At 41.1% G+C, this 18,644-nt stretch overlaps 1 protein-coding gene and 1 long non-coding RNA gene across 2 annotated transcripts in view; one reads left to right on the top strand and one right to left on the bottom strand.

Annotated features, from left to right (window-relative positions):
* Window positions 1-18,644, top strand: part of LOC309362329 — a 368,586-nt gene that overhangs the window by 62,367 nt on the left and 287,575 nt on the right. The window lies entirely within an intron of this gene.
* Window positions 1-18,644, bottom strand: part of ABCB7 (ATP binding cassette subfamily B member 7) — a 50,450-nt gene that overhangs the window by 21,264 nt on the left and 10,542 nt on the right. The window contains exons 2-4 of the mRNA XM_081897815.1: window positions 16,665-16,742; window positions 11,124-11,210; window positions 7,611-7,730 (exon numbers count right to left, since the gene is read on the bottom strand). Coding sequence (XP_081753941.1) covers window positions 7,611-7,730; window positions 11,124-11,210; window positions 16,665-16,742 — 285 coding nt within the window. The remainder of the gene's footprint in view (window positions 1-7,610; window positions 7,731-11,123; window positions 11,211-16,664; window positions 16,743-18,644) is intronic.

Genomic DNA, 18,644 nt, shown 5'->3' with positions numbered 1-18,644 from the left:
CCTCTTTTCTCTCTACTCCTCCTCACCCCTGAAAACTGCATCCCATCTGCTTCACTGCTTTGCAACCATTTGGCATGAATCAGGTGTCCCACTCCACTGCTGCCTGAAGTCTAGCTCTGCCTTTAGGCACTAACCTAAATCAGAATTATGCAAACCCCTGAAGAATTCACAGACTTGAGATTCCATGACTGCAAATCACAGTCAATAGGGAACAAACAAAACTGGTTGTTATGGCTGGAAAATAATTTCACAGATACAAAGCTCCAAAGAATTGAGGGTGTGTTAAATAGATTTTAAAGCTTTAAGGAAAGACACTGCTCTGGAATGTTAATTTCAAAATATGCCCTTCAGATAAACAAAAACACAAGTTGACCAACTCCCTTTGGTGTTACTTGCCTAGAAACTCAATTTTCATCCATCCTTTTAGTTTTAATAACCACAATGCTACTCCATCTGTGTTACATTGTGATGACCATCATTTAGAGGACATAACACAGCTTTTCCTAGGGGAGCCTATTCAGTAGAAATGAAATTTATTCTAATGCAGATTGGCTTGATTTGCTGCAGATTCCCTTGAAGTCCCTCTGCAGCCATTCTACTTTTCAAAAGCAGGCTACATGGTATGATTTGAGCTACACTTGGAATAGCTGAAGTTCTATTTCTAAAGCTAAGAGGCTGTAGCCTCCTTCAAACCTCTATCTCAACCTGCAATTAAATTAATTGGCACCACTCTACGGCTTTGCAAGAGAATTTCTCTACCCTCCAATATAGCCCTAAGTATTTAAGTGAAGTTTAAAAATGGTCTCTCTCAATCCCAGAGGGTAAAAACATGAATCAGAACAAGGCAGCATGTTATTAAATCTCATTCACAACCAGTTTTGTGTTCTCATCATCTTCTCCCCACCAGTCCTGTTCAAAACAAAATTGCTAGTTCCACCATCTCTTACCCTCAGAGTGAAAGATTAGATCAGACTTCCACAACCTGGTGCCCTCCAGATGTTTTGGAATACAACTCCCCAGCCAGCATAGAGAGAGCATCAGGTTAGGGAAGGCTGAATTAGATACTAAAATAAGTCATGGCTAGAATTCCGAGCCATGCTTTGCCAAAAAGTCCTTGAATGTACCCAGTGAGATTTTTTTAAAATGCTCTTTCTTCTTCAAACAGCAATTCTTGACTGCTGCCCAGACCATAATAGAAATTGCTTTTGAAACACCCCTGCGTTTCCAAAGCAGTTTGGGAGAAAACATGTTGTTATTCAAGAAATAAAAGATTAAGGCCTCCTCAAGCAAGCAAAAGCAATGATGTTCTTTGGACATCAGCTGATGCTTATATATGGAGACTATCAAGTTTTCTAGAATGAATCCTAATGCTCCTATACTGGACCCTAAACAGATACAGAATGCTGTAGTTAAGGTTTTTAGTGCAGATCTTAGAGATAAAGAAACAAATTATGACATAAATTATACATCTAGATAAATAACAGATGAAAAATGAACCTAAACTCTATCCCTCTGAGGTACTTTCCCTCTGAGGTACTAACCCTCTGAGGTACTATCCCTCTGAGTGCTTTCATTTCTGGACCACATGAATAAAAATGCAAAATGGCTCACATTCTTCTCATTGCTTACATGTGGGTAAGCAGTTGCATGGTAATGGCTGTTACATTATTAAAATGTCAAATACTGTTTCTTAGGTACTGCTCTGAAGTGAGTACACACATGCAGGTGAAGCATGGAGTCTTTCTGACACTTGTGATATCTTAAGAGCTATGATGCGTTATAAAGGTGTCCAGCAGAAGCCTCCATCAGCATATAGCTCTCCTGCAGAAAGTTGTACTTGAGCAACAATTTACATATGACTCTTGAGTCCCATCCTCAATCATTGTTTGCTATGGGGTACAGGAAAAGTAGGGAGTCCTTCGTATAAGCACCTAGATTGTTAGGTGAAAATAAATCACTTGAGTAACAATTTGCGTATAACGCTTGATTTTTAGGTATTTCCTGTTCATTCCAGCACAATAGATGCACCCACATTTGTTTTATCCAACACGGCCTCTCTTTCATTTTGGTCTTCACTTAAAACACGTTGGTATCAATTCAACAAATACCTAGCATGCGTGGAGACCCAAGGTTTTTAAACCCATTTTTCCAGCAGAATGTTTAAACCTCAAGGAAAGTTTAACATTTGGTTTGCTAGTATGTAGGATTCAGGGGAAGAAGCAGATGGAGCAAACAAATTTTGCAAATCTAGCTGTATACAAGCATTGGTACATTTGTCTGGGACCTGATGCACTGATGCTATGAAGCAAACCTGGCCTGTCTTACTGGTACAATGAAGGTGTAATGTTCCCAACCCTTAATGGATTAGGCTGCAGGACTGCCAGCTCCCTCTACTCCATATGGATCCCATTGTCCATGATCAAGGCAAAGGCAAACAGGGATTTGCTGTTAACTAGGGCTAGGAAGTATAAGGACATTACAAGGCTTGGTGTAGGGAGAAGAGAAAGAAGAGGCTGGAATACATGAACCCAGAGGACTACTTCTGCACCAGCTGTGGCAACATAAGAGACTACTCTGAGCTCCTTAAAGGATGAGGCAGGTTGAAAGTGTAACTGTGCAAATGCAAGTACAGTGGTACCTCGAGTTACAAACGCCTCAGGTTACAAACGCTGCTAACCTGGAAGCTACCTCGAGTTGAGAACTTTGCCCCAGGATGAGAACGGAAATTGTGTGCCGGAGGCACAGCGGTAGGAAGAGGCCCCATTAGCAACAGCACGCCTCTAGTTAAGAACAGTTTCAGGTTAAGAACGGACCTCCGGAACGAATTAAGTTTGTAACTAGAGGTACCACTTTACCAGGAGCAGGGCATGTCTAGGACATGTTGTAATACAAATTGCTGTTAGATCACAGTATGCTGTTAGATACTACTAAAGACAGCTAGATGGGTGGGAAGTAGGAGATAAGCAGAGTTGTTTTTTTTATTGGAATCTAGTCCTAATAGAGTGTGGGGAGGTGTGTGGGGAGAAGCTAGTAGACCCCAAGGGTTCATATGGCTGATACCACATTGACATATCCCTTGTTGCTTAGACAGGTAAGAGATACTCACAAAGCAGGTGGATCATCCATTTTAAGTTCCCATGGCTTTACACATGCATGTTTTGCACAGCCAGTTCCCCTTCTGAATGTACAATATTAACAGTCAGCAGCAACATAGAGACTGTGAAAGATATGCCTGATTCATAAGTAATGGATGTTCAGCCCAAGAGTAAAAGGCCAAAAGTGACTGCAAATGTGACAGGAGGTGACAGCAGTTCATCAAACCCACAAATTTAATCCAGCTGCTATGGATACATACAGCTTGATCCACAACTCAGTTAAAATGAAGGGCTTAAGCCAATTTAGACTACCAGTGTCATCTCTGCTTAATTCCAAGTGCTGCAGTCTTAACTATACTGTGAATTAGGCTGTCACTATAAGAATAAAGTTGCACCAGGCAAAAAAGAAAAGAAACCCTCTTGCAACCCTCCTAGCAAGCTGGAGCATCAGGGCGCTATGTCCTGGCTTGTCCACTGATCTGCTGCAGGTCAATGACTCACAGAAGATGGCTATCATTGACCATGAGTTGAAAACGCTAAGCACTGACATTGGTGTTCCACAGAAGACCAGAGGTGTTTGAATGGCAGCCTCTAAGAGAAAAACTACACCATTTCTGGTGAGGGCATCCAAAAGAATCACGTATTAATGATGTAGGCTTTGCAGTAAGGAACTCTCTTCTGACTGTGATAGAACCACTGATGGAGGGCTCAGAATACTTGCTTTCCCTCCACCTCTCAACTACCTCTGGTTCGCTAACATCTAGAGCATCTATGCTCCAACTATGTGCTCTGGCATACAAACCACGGACCAGTTCTATGAGAAACTAGGCAGGATGTCAGGAGACAGCCTGGAGACAACAGAGTTGGGTAGAGTATCCATTGCAGTGATCAGAGGAGGAATGACCGCTGAGGGGCACAGACAGAAGAAATGCCATGGTGCATCTGCAGCAGCACAATTAGACGCCTTCATCTGCCCCAGCTGCAACAAAACATGCCTCTCCTGTATCAATCTCTACAGCCTTCTAACAGCTTGACTTTACCCCCAAAGGTACACTCCTCTGTCTGCTGAGACAGGCGGGTGCCAACAACTATGGATACATAGACATTGATCCATAACTCAGCTAAAATGAAGGGCTTAAACCAATTTAGACTACCAGTGTCATCTCTGCTTTCCAAGTGTTACCTATACTGTGAATTGGGCTGTCACTATTGTCAGGAATCAGAATAGAATTTTGGGGACATGACAGTTTATAGATAAATGTCTAAAATTGTACCTCTTGGGGACTTCCCGACAACTACAACACATCCATTTTTATATATGGCAAATGTCATGGTAGAACTGTGGAAATCTCATTACCGAACACCCACACAAAGCGAACACCACCTGCCCATCCCTTTCCCCCTGCCATTATATCCGTGGCTGTTGCTACTCCAATGAAGTTTTTATTCCTTGTTCAAAAGCACTGTATACTGGTATTTAAGCACATAGTAATATTTTAATTAAAAAGGCTTAGTGGATAGTCCCTAAATCCTTATCCTGATGAAATAGATCCCCACATCCTCCTAGCCCTATAGCCCTAAGGAAAAGCAGCCCACTCCAATCCTAGCAGCACACACTCTGATGAAGGGGATTTCTTTTTCAAGATGGAAGTTCTGCACACCAGCACTGGAGCACATGGTGATCTTTTAATTTTTTTTAAAAAATGAAGAATAAACTGATATGTCTCCCCCCCCATCTCATTTTAGAGAAGCCTCTTTACTACAGAAGTGATAAGGGCCCTCTCCAAGTAGTCTGGGGTGTGTGTGTACAATTGAGTAGGTAAAAAAAAGGGGGGGGAGGTCTGATTATACAAACTTGCCAATCATGTAAAAAACCAATCCCAAGAAAATTGTGCTACATCAGTTCATGTTAAAAAGTCCTGTCTTATTATTGCAATAGAAACCCTTAAAAATTGTTTTAAATCAGCATGTTCTAAGGAACAGGTCAGTTGGGGGGAAAGAAACAGGAATGCAGCAATGTGGAAGGAACATTGCTTGAATTCTCAGAAGCAGATGTTCTATACAATATTAACCACACATCAATCTGCAACAAGATCCAATTTAATTCCAGATTTGTTTGTTGAATTTGCCAGGACCAAGCTGGATGGTATGTCTGAATAATATGAGTATTTATATTATTCTAGCAATGTATTTGGTATTACAGCAATCAATCCCTGTTCAGCCATGAAACCCACTGGGTGACCTTGGGCCAGGCACAGTCTCTCAGCCCTAACCTACTTCATAGGGTTCTTGTGAGGATAGAAGGGGGAAGAAGAGAACTATGTACGCCACCTTGAGCTCCTTGGAGAAATTAATGCAATAACTGAAACATTTCTTGTATGCCAATAAGCACTATTCAGTAGAATGAACACACTTTGCAAAAGGTTTACAGTCTATGTAAGAGGCAAAAGGATAGTGGGAAAGAGTGGGAAGATGGTGTGAAGGAATTATTATTTGGCACTTTTGGAATATGGTCCTCCACAAGGACCCCATCTTGTCACCTGTGCCATTTAATATTTTCATGAAACCACTGAGAGAGTCCAGAGTTTGCTCTGGATGCTTATGTCAGGTCTAGACAGTTGTGCCAGTTACACTTGTTTCTAGAAAGACCATGATGACACATGCCTTAGTTCAAACTTCACTGGATTATTGCTTTTCCTGTCAGTTTCTAAATACAATTCAAAAGTGATGACTATTACTTTTAAAGCCCTAAACAACTTAGACCTAGGAATACCTAATGGACTTTCTCCTACAACTGTTTTTATTGTTGTAACTGTTATAACCCATGCTGGGAACTTTGGCTGAAGGGCAGATGTAATAGTGATAGTAATAGTAATAGTAATAGTAGTAATAGTAATAGTAATAGTAATAGTAATAATGAACCTGCCTGTTCATTATGAGTTACTAAAGAGGCTTTTAATAAGCTTTTAAATAAAATAATAATATTTTTTAAAATTTTACTGGGCTAGAAGGAGCCCTTTTTGCATGAGCCAAAGTGCTCTTTGAATCTTAGCCAAAATATCTGAAGAAGAGCCACACAAAACTAGCCTTGAAGGCAGGCAGCTATCATGCTAAACATACTGAGAACAAAAATGCTGCCTGCTCCACTCCTGTTCAGCTAAAATAAAATTGAAACAAGTGTGTCTTACAAGTGCTCTCTTTTAATCATCTCTGTGTCTCCTCCTTGCAGCCCCCTCCCTTCTTTCCTAGCAAAGCAAACCTGCTGAATGTAGATAAGAGGGTGCTTGATTCAACCTGGTTTAGACTGAAGGTTATTTTTCACTAACATAGGCTTTCCTCCCTGTGACAGGGAATTTAACACAACTACAAATCCATTTCTGCATCTTGAATCAAAGCTGCCCCATGTACAATCTTGAGCCACTGGATTTGAATGCAAAGTTGTAACTGGTGGGCTCATAAGTAGTCCCTTAGGCAAAAAAATCTGAATATGAAGAGGGGGAGAAAATGCCTGCTCTTAATTCTTGCAGGACAGCCACTGAATACAACTGTTCCCTCAAAATGTAGATCACCATATATCTACATTATTCTGGCATATTTTATTTATTTCTATATTTCCACTGGCAAAGGGGTTATGGTAGAGTGAACCGACATTTAGCCTATGGAACATTACAATAAGATTTACTAAATACCACCAAGATTAATATGCAATCCTGAAATCTAGCTTCAATGTCAGTTAGTGATAGCCAGTGTGAAGGAAAGCTCTATAGCAAAAGATGGTCTTCAATAGATGTCAAAAATGCCAACAAAAAGATCTATCTGAAGACTGCTTTCACTTGGAAAACACAGATGATATCAACATATCAACTGATTTGTTCAGAGTACACCAATATGCAGAGAAGTTACATATTCACTGTGCCACCATAAACTCATGCAAATGGGGGATTGTAATTGCCCAGGGAAGCAATGACTTTCAGTTCCAGGTAAACAGCTTATCATAAAGAAACAGTCCCTACATGTCCATCCAGTTAAATAACTCCAAAAAGGCCACAGAATTACACACATACTTGCACCAGGTGCTACCCCTGCCTTGATCAACAATGATCCCAGTTGAGGCCAACCGTGGTTCACAAAACTGCAGCGAAGGCAGGCAAAGTTTGTGCACCAGAATGCAGAAGCAGGAGGGATGGAGCATCCAGTCTTGCTTTACAATGGTAAGGCATCTGTAAGTGTAACATGAGCTCAAGCCTTCAACATCTTCATCAGAAGTATTTAGCCCATTAATGGAAAAGTACTGCAGGCACTCAAGGCCTGTCACAAAGACTGTGATGAAATGTCAGAAAATGCTACCTTTTTAGGATACAGAGGCCGAGACATTTAAGAGTTCTTTAAAACGTTTTTAAAAGTGCTCACAAAATCTAAATGAACTGATTTAAGCCAGTATTTCTTTCTTTCCCGGTTTCTGCACTTATTGTAAAGGCTTTGCACCCTGTTTCAAATTGATGAAAAAGCTCTTACCTTTGCACCTGCTAAAAATCCTAGTGATATGGCAACTCTGGCACGTAGGTCAGGTCTATCTTTGGGCCACACGTAGGAAAGCATTGCTTTGATTATTTTTCCACCTTGTAATTCTTTCATCTGAAGAGAGAAAACATTATGTTGCAGAAGACAAATCAAATGATGGTTGCAAAATCTCAACCCAGAGATATACTTCCTTCTTCAAATGGATATTCAGAATAGCCGAGAATTCTTTCAAGGGGTCTACAGGAATGTCACACTTAAGACCAAGAAAATTGTTCTAGATGGCTTAATAGTGTGCAAAATGTCACCACTCCTTTTTAGCAGAATGGCTCTGAAGTTGGGTAATCATGCATTATGAGGCTGTTTAACAGCCAACTGAAGCGCTATAGTATAGCTTCTATGTTATTCCATATTTTAAAGCTCAAACCAATCAATCACAGCTCATTTCTTATTTTATGAGCCTTTCTAAAGCCAGGTAAATTTGAAAGATAGCCAAGATTTTTTTTATGTTCAAGTATAAAAGCCAAAAACAACTTTCTATTTGTATTCCCAAGCTAATGCTGTACGTCATAAAATTGTGCATCATTTCAAACCCTTGCTATATATATTCCTTCACCATAAAATCATAATCCTACAGCAAGAATGAGAAGTAGGGATCAGTACAGATGTAACACTAGCTGCCCAGTAACCAGGCTTTAGTGATCAGGCTGCAGGATCATATGCTACTCCCTCATATTGCACATAAAGTAGGGGGCATTCAAAAACTAACTTAGAATCTAGGATTAATCCTGGGTTCTGAAAGCTAGTATTCAAATGCTCCAGGTTTGTATGAACAAAAAAATATTATTTAGACATTAAAATCAAGCATCAGAAACAATTTGGGAGATGAGAATCAGGCATCAGTGGTGTAGCTAGCCGCTTGGGTGCCAGGTGCAGCGCACACATCCTGCAGCCGGGGGCAGGGCAAGCTGCGTGGAGCCTCTCTGTTGTTTCCCCCTCAGCCATAGGGTGGCTGAGGGAGAGGCGGAGGGCAGACACAAGTCCCATGCTGCTGTTCGAGGCAGCAGGAGCCTGCAGGCACCCAAGCCACCACATCACTCCCAGGAGAGACCCGTGGCTCGGGCACACTGCAGGCCCCACGGTAAGTGCCAGCCCCCGCCAGTGTGGCGGCCAGTGCCAGCCACATTTTGTTACGTTTCTTGACAGAACTAAAAAGTTTCATGAGCCCATTTTTTTTAAAAAAAAATTAAGTCCTATTTTTGTCACCCCCCCTCAGAGATGACACCTGGGGTGGCCTGCACTCTCCGCATTCCCCTTCCTCTGCCACTGTCAGGCATGTAACCTAATCCTGATCTCTTAATCAATGTTACTGGCCAGCTAGCATTATAGAATCATAGAATTGTAGAATTAGAATGGTCTTCAAGGGACATGTAGTCCGACCATCTGCACTACAAATGTCCCAGCTAAATAATCCCTGACAGAATACAGCTGGACTGGTCCAAAGACAGCAATTAAAAGCCAAACTATCCCGATGAACCTCTGGGCAGGTTATGTCTGTACTACTACCAAATCATAGCTAGAAACCACAATCAGATTTCCAAACTGAACCTTGGATTTACTATAGTTGTGCAGAGGCAACCTTCACCAAAGCAAAAAGAGATGGAGAACACCTGGGTGAGAATTCAGGCAGAAGAGAAGCACACAAGCCTATGGAAGGCTCCCCAGTGGGCGACGTTATACCTACATCAAGCTAGTGATGGGATGATCATAGCTAGCAAAAACATCTGATCAGCCATGCCCCACTTGCATTATTCTCTCTTCATTTCAGTAAAAAAATTGGGCAATGTTGGATGTTGCACTTGTGCTTCTTTTGTGCGCTCTTCTTTTTTGGTTGAACTGGGTATCACATGGTTTCAAAGTGGAATGCTTAGGAATATGTGATTTTTGAGTGTGTAAATGTATTTGTATGTATTCTGTCAGTGATTTCTTTCTTCAATATCAAGGGGGGAATCTTACTTTTGATATAATACTGCCAAGTTGCATTCAAGACTGTGACATTATTAAAGTAAATGAATAAAATGCATATATAGAAGCAAAAAAGAATTCAGATTCCTTTTCTGTTGCTGTTTTCTCCCATAACCCACCCTATCCCCACCAAGTGTTAAGATACACTTAAAATTGTTGACAATCTAAAGTATTTGAGAGCAGAGCCCGTTATAAGTACCTTTCACACATCCTTCAGAGGGTACATATTCTCTGTTGACAACTTATAAGCCTCAAGTTGGTAAAAATAATTTTCTGCTTATCCCTCACTCTAAAGAGAAGAGCAATAGCATACACAGAAATCCTTCCCTTTTAGGTAGACACAGCGTCACATTTTAAAGCAGGGAGAAGAGATGTTTGAGCACCATTAATGGTTTGGAAGGAAATGGAAACATCCAGTTAATACGACAGCTACTTGTTCAAATTAGATATTGCTACTGGCTCATCACAGAGGAATGCTGTTTGAAAGAACCAGGAGGAAACAATAGTGACAACCCAAGGAATTGAACCTGACTGGTTACAAAGCAACAGAAAACACAGAAAGCAGTTGCAAAGCAGCAAGTGGATTGCCATGAACTATTAAAAAGGGCAAAGGGAATATCAAGGAAAAGAAGGTGCAAAAAAATTATTTACAGCAAAGGTCCAGATTAACTAATCAGAATACAGAAGCAGAAATAAATTAAATGCAAGTGTAAAAACAGTTAAAAGATATATGAATCTGTTACAAGTGGCTTCCACACAAAACAACCTTTTAACCAGAGTTATGCTTTATTTCATGCATTCTTGTGTCCAAATTGTGGCTTCACATCATGGTTTGTTGCCAGGTAACAAACTATTGTTAGGCTGCTGGGCTAAGTTTGGATGTTCAAGCAAATCACACTATACCTAAAGAAACCATAGCTTAACATTACATAAGGACCAGACCAGTTAGCTGCCTGGAAGCTATACTGTCAAGCAAAAATAAATATTACAAATAAAAAAAATAACCCCATGTCCCTGAGGACCAGGAGTGCTCTGATATAGCTGAGGATGCAAGGAAAGTGGAAGAGGCAACACTCTCTCTATTTCTCACTTTCCCATGAGGAATGTTGATGTTTACATAGTCAAAATGGCACGACCCACCCAGCAGAGGGTGGAACCGTCACATTTTTGGAAAAGGGTCTGAAGCACCTCATCATAAAATTATGGAACTGTAGATTTGGAAGGGACCACAAGGGTCATCTAGTCCAACCCTCTGCAATGCAGGAATCTTTTGCCCAATGTGGGCCTCAAACCCACAACCCTGAGATTAAAAGTTTCATGCTCTACTGACTAAGCTTAAAATTATTTATGGTAAGAGTGGTTTAGCAAATAAACTTGATGGAACATTTTGAGAAACTGCCAGAAGTTTTCTGTTCTCCAACAAAAGTTAAAAGGTGTGCTATAATGTGGAGTTATACAGAAACAAATGGGCTGAGCAATATTTACCCCTTCCTTTGGATCTGAATGGAGTCCTCCACCTGCATGTCCATGCCAGCATGTTCTTTTATCAGTCTGAGACCACCCTTGAAGATTCTGTGTGAGGAAGAATACACTGAACAATGACTTTAACCATTTTTTAAAAAATCATGATGAAACAGATTGCAGACTAACTGTTCAATGAGTTCAACTAGTAACTTAAGTTGAGCTTTATTTAGCGTCTATTGCATCAAAGAGGCTTGGCTAGTGAAGCACATGACAACCCAGGAGAACAGGGTATTAGAACTACCCTAAACATATTTGCTTATAGCTGCTTTATACATTAAGTATTTCCCTTGTAGAAAACATTTCCATTTTGCAGCAAGCATGAAAACTGTTTGCAGATTGGGGTGGGGGCCACAATTATTTCTAGGCAAATTTCTGGGGCCATACACCAGTGACAGGAGGAGCCAGAGGAAAAGTGAGCAGAGAAACAAATCTAAATTTCTCCTTTGTACAGTAGCCTAGTTTCTTCACACACATGACCTATCTACCCTCCATCAAGACAAGCAACAAGCATTATCAAATACAAGGGCATTATCAAAGTTCAGGGACACATTGCAGTCATGCCCCCACCCCCCAAAAAATCAAGAAGGGAATATGAAGCATAGTTGGTGCAGTGTGTGTGTGTGTGTGTGTGTGTGTGTGTGGCTAAGGAGGGAGGTGGCCTGGAGAGTTTGCCAAGGATCAAACAGAAAGGGATGGAGGGCTGTATTTTGCCCCCCCCCTTGTCCTGAGATTTCCCACCATTGTAGTACATCAACACATAAAGCAATTACTCGCATGTATTTTATTTGAACACCCATGAGGTGTTTAACCTCAAGGCTGCTTACAAATGTTTCAGATCTTAAGTAGTATAATTAAAAACAGAGGAAAGGAATAGTAATAATCCAAACAGCACCTAAAATATAAATATAATAAAAGCCCTATGAAATAATACAGGAATTATTCTGAGCAGCAGCAGCATTCTTCAGAGAACCAAGTATCCTCTGAAAGAAATACCCTGAACTCCATTTGGTGAAAATTAATACTATAGTTTTATTGCTTTTGACCAAAGACCACTGCAGCTTTCCAAAGAAAATAAATTTCAGAACTACAAACTCTAAAAATGTATCATAACTGAAGCTTGATGAACTAGTATCACAGAGTTTTTTACTCCTGGTCTTCCATTTTCAAGTAAAGAGAGAAATGCTACATTTAGAATCTCCTTTTTCAAGGTGCAACTAGGCTTTAAACAAAATGCTTAACATCTCTATTATGCCAGAACAGCAAGAGCAATTTGGCAAGCATCGTAACAACCACATAAAGCACTTATACAGACCTTAAGAAATGCTTACAAGTGCTCTAGAAAACATTAATTCACAGCATTTCATTGCAGAAAACATCATTGATTCTGCTTTGAAGAAGGGACCTAGGTGGTTATAGTGAAAGAAACACTATAAAGGAAAATATAGCAACGTGTCTTGAATAAATATTCAGTCAGAGATCCCAGGCCACATAATATGTGGATATATCAAACCTAGGCTGAGTTAATGCTTTTTGAAAGCTTTAAATATGCATTTCACTATTTGTACTTCTTTAAAACCACTCCCAACTGTAATTCTTGGGATTGGGGGTGGGGTGGGAAATATACCTCAAATTCTAAAATCCATGTTCTATGGTCCAATTTGGGCTGCAAATCTGTGTTCCAGGGTATTTGTTCCATGTAGGTACTGTAAACACTTGATAGTAGTAGTAATATTATTAGAAGGCTTTATTATTTATTGAATTTATATACTGTCATTTTGCCAAGGCACTCTAGGTGCTTTGCAATTCTACAATTTACAACTTTCCCACTCACTCTGAAGCAAGCCCAAACACACACAAACAACTCCCTCTCCCAGCCTGCCTTTTTCCTTCTCACAGGGCAGAATGGTGTGTCCCCCTGAGAGGGGAGAGGACAGTCTCAATGGCACAGCCCTGATGGTGTCTCATGGTGTTTAGCAGCAGTATGAAAATGCCAGGATCATGTAGAAACAGAAGAAACATTCGTAGATTTAAAAATGCTCAGAAAATGAGCATCCCTATAATGTAGCTATGAGACCCCAATATTAAAGGCTACCAGTAGGTTTAGATAAGTAGCTACCATTTACAACATGCTATTTCTTCCATCATTTCATTTTAAAAGGATTTTTTGGTTTTTTTTTACTTTGTGAAGTAGGTAAAATGAAGCATTAGATTGTAACTCCTCTATATATTATTTCATGTGGAAGCAAGACACAAGACCAAACATTACTCCATTTGTTTTAGTCGACAGCTCAGGCTTGAAGGACAATATGACAAAGTGGAGGTATGTAAATGCATTTCAGAACAAACTGAATTTTGACCACAGAAATACATTAGAATTTTAATCATATGTTTCTTCTCTGAATAATCAATGTAAAAAAGAAAGAGAATGAGAGCAAGAAATGCTCATTGGTTTGCTTCACCTTTAGTAGAGCTTGCCTGGCAAGCCTCTTTATGAGCCACCACAATCTCTCTCAAAACTATCTTCATCCAATCCCTGCATGTAGGGAAGAAGGTTATGCTTCCAACTATTTGCTCATATGATCTTGACTAACGAAAGTAGACAGAACAGGAGTTACTTGTGCTGACAGCGAGTGACAGTGGCCTGCGTTAAGAATACTTTGAGATCATTGTTTATGGGCGGCCCGGTGTTGTTCCACATTTGGAAAATATCTAGTTGCCATAAAAGTTTGTGCCACTGGACATTTATACAAGATGTGGAAAGAGATGCAGAGCTGTCCACGTTTCTCAGAATTTTTCATTGTTTTGTGTATAGAGCCTAAGCAATTTGATGGTGCTTGTCATCTTGCATGGGGAATTTCAAATTCTGTTCCACTTGTCTGTTTCCTGGGTCAGTGTCCTGGGCAAACACATAAAAAGGAACACTAGTGGTGGGCATGGTTAGTATCAGTTGATAGATTTTGGAAAGAAAGCCTTTTGGATTTAAGGAATGTTCAGGGTAGTTTGGGAACTGCTAGACTCTCTAAAGCTTAGGTATAATATGTACTCTCAGCTTGGGGTAGAATCATAGAATTGCAGAGTTGGAAATGACCCAAAAGATTCATTTGGTTCAACACCCTGCAAAGCAGGCATCATCCAATCATGGTGGTGCTATTTGGGCAACAGTCCTCTGCCCACCTGTGATACCCAGCAACTGGTATTCAGAAGCATACTGCCTCTGACAGTGGAGGTAGAACATAGTTGTTGTGGCTAGTAGCCACTGATAGCCTTGTCCTCCATGAATTTGTCTAATTCTTTTTTAAAGCTATCCACTTGGTGGCCATAACTGCCTCCTGTTGGTTTGTATTCCATAGTTTTAACTATGTGCTGTATGAAGTACTTCCTTTTATCTGTTATGAATCTTCCAACATTCAGCTTCATTGGATGTCCACGAATGCTAGTGTCATGAAAGAGGGAGAAAAGCTTTTCTTTATCCAGTTTCTCTGTGAGATGCATAATTTTATAAACTTCGGTCATGTCACTTCTAATCTGTTTTTTCTCTAAACCATAAAGACCCAAATGCTGCAACCCTTCCTCATAGGGTGTTGTTCAATTTCCTTGATCATGTTTGTTGCCCTTTATTGAGCCTTTTCCATCTCTATGGTATCCTTTTTGAGGTGAGACGAAAAGAACTATACACTGTATTCCAGATAGGGTAGCACCATAGATATGCATAATTGTATTATTGACTGTATAATATATTGGGATCGTGTACAATAAAGGTAAAGGTAAAGGTACCCCTGCCCGTATGGACCAGTCATGTCCGACTCTAGGGTTGTGCGCCCATCTCACTTAAGAGGCCGGGGGCCAGCGCTGTCCGGAGACACTTCCGGGTCATGTGGCCAGCGTGACGAAGCTGCTCTGGCGAGCCGGCACCAGCGCAGCACACGGAAACGCCATTTACCTTCCCGCTATAAAGCGGTACCTATTTATCTACTTGCACTTAAGGGTGCTTTTGAACTGCTAGGTGGGCAGGAGCTGGGACCGAAGGACGGGAGCTCACCCCGCCGCGGGGATTCGAACTGCCGACTATGCGATCAGCAAGCCCTAGGCACTGAGGTTTTACCCACAGCGCCACCCGCGTCCCAATATCATGTACAGTATACTAGCATAAATAATGAACTAGACAAGGACCAATAAAATTGGTACTCAATCCAGATAAAGACAAAAGTACTGCTGCTGGGTGGTTTGTCTAGTTGAAACTGCACTTCCCCTGAAGCTTGTGGATGTTTATAAAATCCAATTACATTTCTGGACGCCCATATCGCCTCTATGGCATATAGTAAGCTTTCACCAGTTAGGACTCTTACGTAAATTGCAGCCCTTCCTAGACAGAAACAGGTTAGCCAGTTACTCAAACTCTGGTAATGCTCCAGGTTAGACTACTGTAATTTACACTACATGGGACTGCCTTTGAACACTATTTGAAATTTCAGTTACTTCAAAATACAGTGGTACCTTGGTTTGCATACATTTTGGATTACAAACACATCAAACCCGGAAGTGCGTGTCCTGGTTTGCAACCTTTTTGGGGGGGGGGGGATTACAACCCTTTTTTTTATTATTACGAACAAATTTTTTTAGGAGGCCTCATTGGCGAAAGCACGCCTTGGGTTACAACCTGTTTTGGTTTACAAACAGACCTCTGGAGTGGATTATGGTTGTAAACCAAGGCTGTGACAGTGAGTGGGAACATGCCTTGCCGAAATTCCTCCATAAATCCTAGCCTATTTCCAATCACAAATGGAAGGGCTAGCTCAGGGGTCAGCAAACTTTTTCAGCAAGGGGCTGGTCCACTGTCCCTCAGACCTTGTGGGGGGCCGGACTATATTTTCTTTGAGGGGGGATGAATGAATTCCTATGCCCCACAAAAAAATGCAGAGGTGCATTTTAAATAAAAGCACACATTCTACTCATGTAAAAACACCAGGCAGGCCCCACAAATAACCCAGAGATGCGTTTTAAATAAAAGGACACATTCTACTAATGTAAAAACACACAGGTTCCCAGACCATCTGTAGGCCGGATTTAGAAGGCAATTGGGCCGGATCTGGCCCCCAGGCCTTGGTTTGCCTACTCATGGGCTAGTGGTATGGGACCTGGATAACTGAAGGATTGCCCGTTTCAACATTAGCCTGCCCATTTACATGAGTTATGTTCAGAAGCTCTTATTTGGTTGTCTCAGCTGCCTCAGGTGAGATGGGTGGAGTCAGGGACTTCTCAGTTGTGGTGCCTGTTTAAGGAATATTTTTAGCAGTGAATACTTTTTGGCACCTATTATTAATATAATGCTCGTGGTGCATGTGCAGAATGAAAGAAGAAAAGTCCCTAACCAGCGAATAGGATTCTTCTTCTTAAGTTATAAGATAAAAGTTATGCAGATTAAGCAAAATGTATGGCATACATCAGAAAATGATCTAGGCAGGTTGTTGTTTTTTCTTCACTAACAGAAGAGCTCAATCCTACCTTTGCAGCATCCAATAGTTGTCTTGAATAGGATCTCCCTGAACTTTGCCATGGGAGTTGATTTAATATTGGTGGAATCTGAAAAGGATAAAAGAGACTCTGGTACATAAGAGCACAAAGTCCATGAACAGATAATACTCCAAGCATTTCATGTGTACATCCTAGCACACTTAAAGACCATTTGCTTCTGGAAAGGAACAAAAGAATATATGAAGACTACTGACTGGGGAGCAGGTGTAAAATAAAATGCGTCTAACTATTTAAAATGCTAAATGGCAATGAACCTTCCCCTTCTTTCACTTGTATTTCCACCAGGCTTGTGTCCTTTTGTGTTCTGGAAGGCCAGGTTTCTTCCAACTTAATCTTTCCTTCCCCATATACCATGTGAATTTAATTTTTTTAAATAACTCATTTCTTCAGAGCATATTTTCATGCTCTTGTACTTGCTATGATCTATATACAAAACCCAGGCTAGGGATTTTGACTCCCAGGTCTGGTTTGCGCATCTCATTAAACCACAGTGCATATAAACCACAAGAGGGGAGAGAGCTCTTTCACTTGGGTCCTGCTCGTGGCATCTGGTTGTCCACCGTGAGAACAGGGTGCTGAACAATGGCTATGTCCTATTTGCACGGTCAGAGGCAGCAATATTTCTGAATACCAGTTGCTAGAAACCGCAGGAGAGGTAAGACCTGTTTGTGGGTTTCTCATAATGGGCATCTGCTTAGCCTCTTTGAAAACAGGATGCTGGACTAGATGAGTCTTTGCTTTGATTCAGCAAACACTTACCTTCTTGTGTGCTGACAGGTGTTCACTCCTTCCCCACTACTGCTGCTAGGGAAAAAGCCATGGTCTGGCTTGTCATGTAGTCCAAACCCAGGCTAATGATTTATGTTCTCCAAACAAACCATAAATAGTAAGCCAAGAGCAAACCTTGGCTTCTACTTGACCAGTCAGACAACATCTTGTCCCCCAGCAGCAGCATGCTGCTCTTTCATGCTCTGGTTAATGTGGTATGTGAACAAGGACATAGTCATAGAGGACTTGTCTCAAGGTAGTTCCTTGCCAGTTCTTTAAAAAGGCTAGCAGGCAAGACCCTAAGAAAAACCAACTACCGTATATTGATCTCTCCCTGATGAAGGGTAGAAAAACACCTGAAGTGAAGGCCCAAGACAGGTGTTGATCATCATGTGAGCTGCGCACAGGTGGTCTGAAGTGAGCGAGCTAGCTACCACCATTCCTATGGAGCCTCCTTTTATTGAGACAAATATGCAAGCTAGGCAAATACATTTTTGGGCTGTGACCTTTACACATCTTCCGTCCCGAAATCGTGGGGTGGTACGAAGCTATTTTGGCACCTGTTCCACAGCGTCATTTTCCCTTTGCACAATGTATGATGGATGGAGACAAAAGGTCTCAGGGAAAAACTTACAGACAGGACACCGCTGACTCTGAGATCGCAAAAGGTCAGACATAGGGGACGATGTTCTAGACAGCCATGACTTGTCTGAGGGGAAGTTTTCCCTGCAACCCAGGGTCACGCGTGCAGGCAGATTGTGGCTGCCTGCTGGTGGGGAAGTGTGCTCCCTCCGGACCCCACTCCCCACTCCGCGATATCCCTACAACACCCAAGAGGAAAAAACAAACAAGCGCCATCCCCTTTATATTACTGGAAATAACAATATAAAAATGTATAATAGTCATAAGAACATTGCTTTTGTTCTTTTAATTATATCTGGGGGTTTTCCAATCAAACACACTGAATTTCCACTCCCTCTGAATTTTCTTTGTTTCTTGGGTGTTTGTGCTCAAACTTTGGGTTATCAACAAATATATGGATTTTCTGCTGAACAGCATGGATTACATTGTTAGCAGATCTCCTTGTTACCTCACTGTAGGGTCGTTGTTCATTGTCCCTGACTAGTAAATACCCCTCTTACATGCTTATTTTACACACATTTCCTGGCAAGTCCCATCAAT

The sequence above is a fragment of the Podarcis melisellensis genome (genome assembly GCF_964234715.1).
Source record: "Podarcis melisellensis genome assembly, chromosome: Z".
NCBI lineage: Eukaryota > Metazoa > Chordata > Lepidosauria > Squamata > Lacertidae > Podarcis > Podarcis melisellensis.
Note: the sequence above shows the minus strand (reverse complement) of the source record. Positions and strands in the feature narration are given on the sequence as shown.